We start from the raw sequence: 1,986 nt of genomic DNA, 5'->3' as shown, positions 1-1,986 counted from the left end.
GGTGGTACTCTGAAGATACCAGAGGGGGAAACTCACAACATGTAAAACTGTTGCAGACGAACCAGCAGTCGAGTACACACACTGTGTGTAAATTTGGCTGGCTGCTTTCTTCTCATGAGGCCTGTTGGTTTTTAACCTCGCTGCTCTCTGGTCAAGATACACTGGTATATCAATAGTTCAAAGACAGAAGGGTTTTAGTCATTTATGTTTTGGTTCATCTGTTTTCCCACATGCATCCAGATAGTAGCCTTTGGAAACAGTTCAGTCTCACCTGAACTGAATGTGTCTGATTGGAGTGTTAATGATTCCTAGTTCATCATTTAATGTCAACTTCGAGGTTTCCTCCTGAGCTGATGTGACTGTTTCACCTAGATATAAGGAAATGTTTCATAGATGGGGGGTGGGATTCTGACTTTGGTTAAACACATTTATGCTCATAGCATCTCCAACTGAAGTTCTTCTTAGTGTTCAAGCCTTTTTGTTTCTTATTTGATCATATATTGGTATAAGGAACTCTTATGAAGATCAAGATCAAAGATTTGTCAATTCAATATGTGCAGGACATGCAGAAAAACAAATAGAATATGTACAGGTAAGTAATTAGGATAAAACTAAACTGTACAACCTAATCGGCTATGAAGAAATTCAAAACCATATGCAAGCAGTGACAGTGCAAATAATAATGAATGTGTGATTGTGTTCATTACACCAACAGATCAGTGGTTTTATATATGCTGTGCAGTACATGTGCTTCACCCTGATCCAGCTAAATGTTCATAAGCTGCACAGCAAAGGCTTTTAGCAAAACGTTTAGGCCTTAAACTCAAATAATGGACCATACAATACACAATGAACTTCATCCTCACAGCAGACAGTCTTATCTTCAGGTAGACCAGTAAACCTGTCTGTTCCTGTACCTGAACGTCACTGTGCACACAAACATCTGCATCTGAATTCTTGGTGTCTTTTCATAAACGTGAATCTTAAAGCGTTGAAGCCAGTTTGAACTGAACGGACTTCAAAGCCTCAACATGTACCACCATGAATACACTCCGCCTACCTGTTATCCGACAGTAACACAGGTGCCTCGCTCACCTGGATGTTTTTGTAATCCACTGTGACGTTGCAAAGGACGCATCTTTTGTGTGGCTCTTTGTACGGATTGTCCATCTTCACCAGCTTAAAGACGCAGATTCAAGAACAGTATTGTTGATTATATATTACTGTAATAATCCATATTACTGTTAAAATGTACATTTCTTACCATGTCGTCTTCTCGCTGGACCACATCAGAACTGGCGGTAAAACGTCTTAAACCTGCAGCGATAGTTTCATATATTAGCATTAGCATTAGCAGCTGGTGCCACTGAGTCAAAGGTATATTTTGAAAAAGCAACAACAGGTAATGTTACACCAGATTAAAACACATTCACACATCTGTTCAAGGGTTTATTCGGTCTTACTGCTGTTTCCATGCTGTGATAAAAGCGGCTTTAGCCTCTGTAACCCTCTCAGCGACAGCATTTTGACCTGACATAGGACAGGAAGTTGTCCATCAGTTGTTTCGGTCCGTCAACCGGTCTATGTTGTATGAGTTCCTGCTACTTATAAAGTTCTATTTTATTCCTGCCACTTATACAGTTTTATTTTATTTTTATTATTGACTTGAACTATCGCTTCGTTTGCAAGTATTAATCAATTAAAGGACGTGCTTTTTTTTTTTTACAACTCAGATATCACATTTCTGACGATAATACACTTTTAATGGTTCCGACATTTGTTATTCGGGCCGGATTAAATGTTACACTCTAAAGATATAACATGGCAAGACAGAAATCATCCCGGAAGGAGCAGAACATTTCTCTTACTCGTAACAAAATGCTGATACTGGTAGTTGACAACGTCGTATTAGTGTTATAAGGCGACTATTGAAGTTTTACCGTTTTAAAATGTAACGTAGTGCAAACAAGTTAAACTACAAATAGA

The 1,986-nt window shown here is 38.6% G+C and overlaps 1 protein-coding gene across 1 annotated transcript in view; it reads right to left on the bottom strand.

The window, feature by feature from the left end:
• Positions 1-1,597, bottom strand: part of mrps18c (mitochondrial ribosomal protein S18C) — a 2,405-nt gene extending 808 nt beyond the window's left edge. Inside the window, exons 1-4 of the mRNA XM_020587711.1 lie at positions 1,464-1,597; positions 1,265-1,317; positions 1,061-1,179; positions 842-927 (exon numbers count right to left, since the gene is read on the bottom strand). Of these exons, the coding sequence (XP_020443367.1) occupies positions 842-927; positions 1,061-1,179; positions 1,265-1,317; positions 1,464-1,524 (319 nt within the window). The 5' untranslated portion in view covers positions 1,525-1,597. The remainder of the gene's footprint in view (positions 1-841; positions 928-1,060; positions 1,180-1,264; positions 1,318-1,463) is intronic.
• Positions 1,598-1,986: the final 389 nt, after the last annotated feature.

Source organism: Monopterus albus, unplaced genomic scaffold, assembly GCF_001952655.1.
Source record: "Monopterus albus unplaced genomic scaffold, M_albus_1.0 scaffold474.1, whole genome shotgun sequence".
Taxonomy (NCBI): domain Eukaryota; kingdom Metazoa; phylum Chordata; class Actinopteri; order Synbranchiformes; family Synbranchidae; genus Monopterus; species Monopterus albus.
Note: the sequence above shows the minus strand (reverse complement) of the source record. Positions and strands in the feature narration are given on the sequence as shown.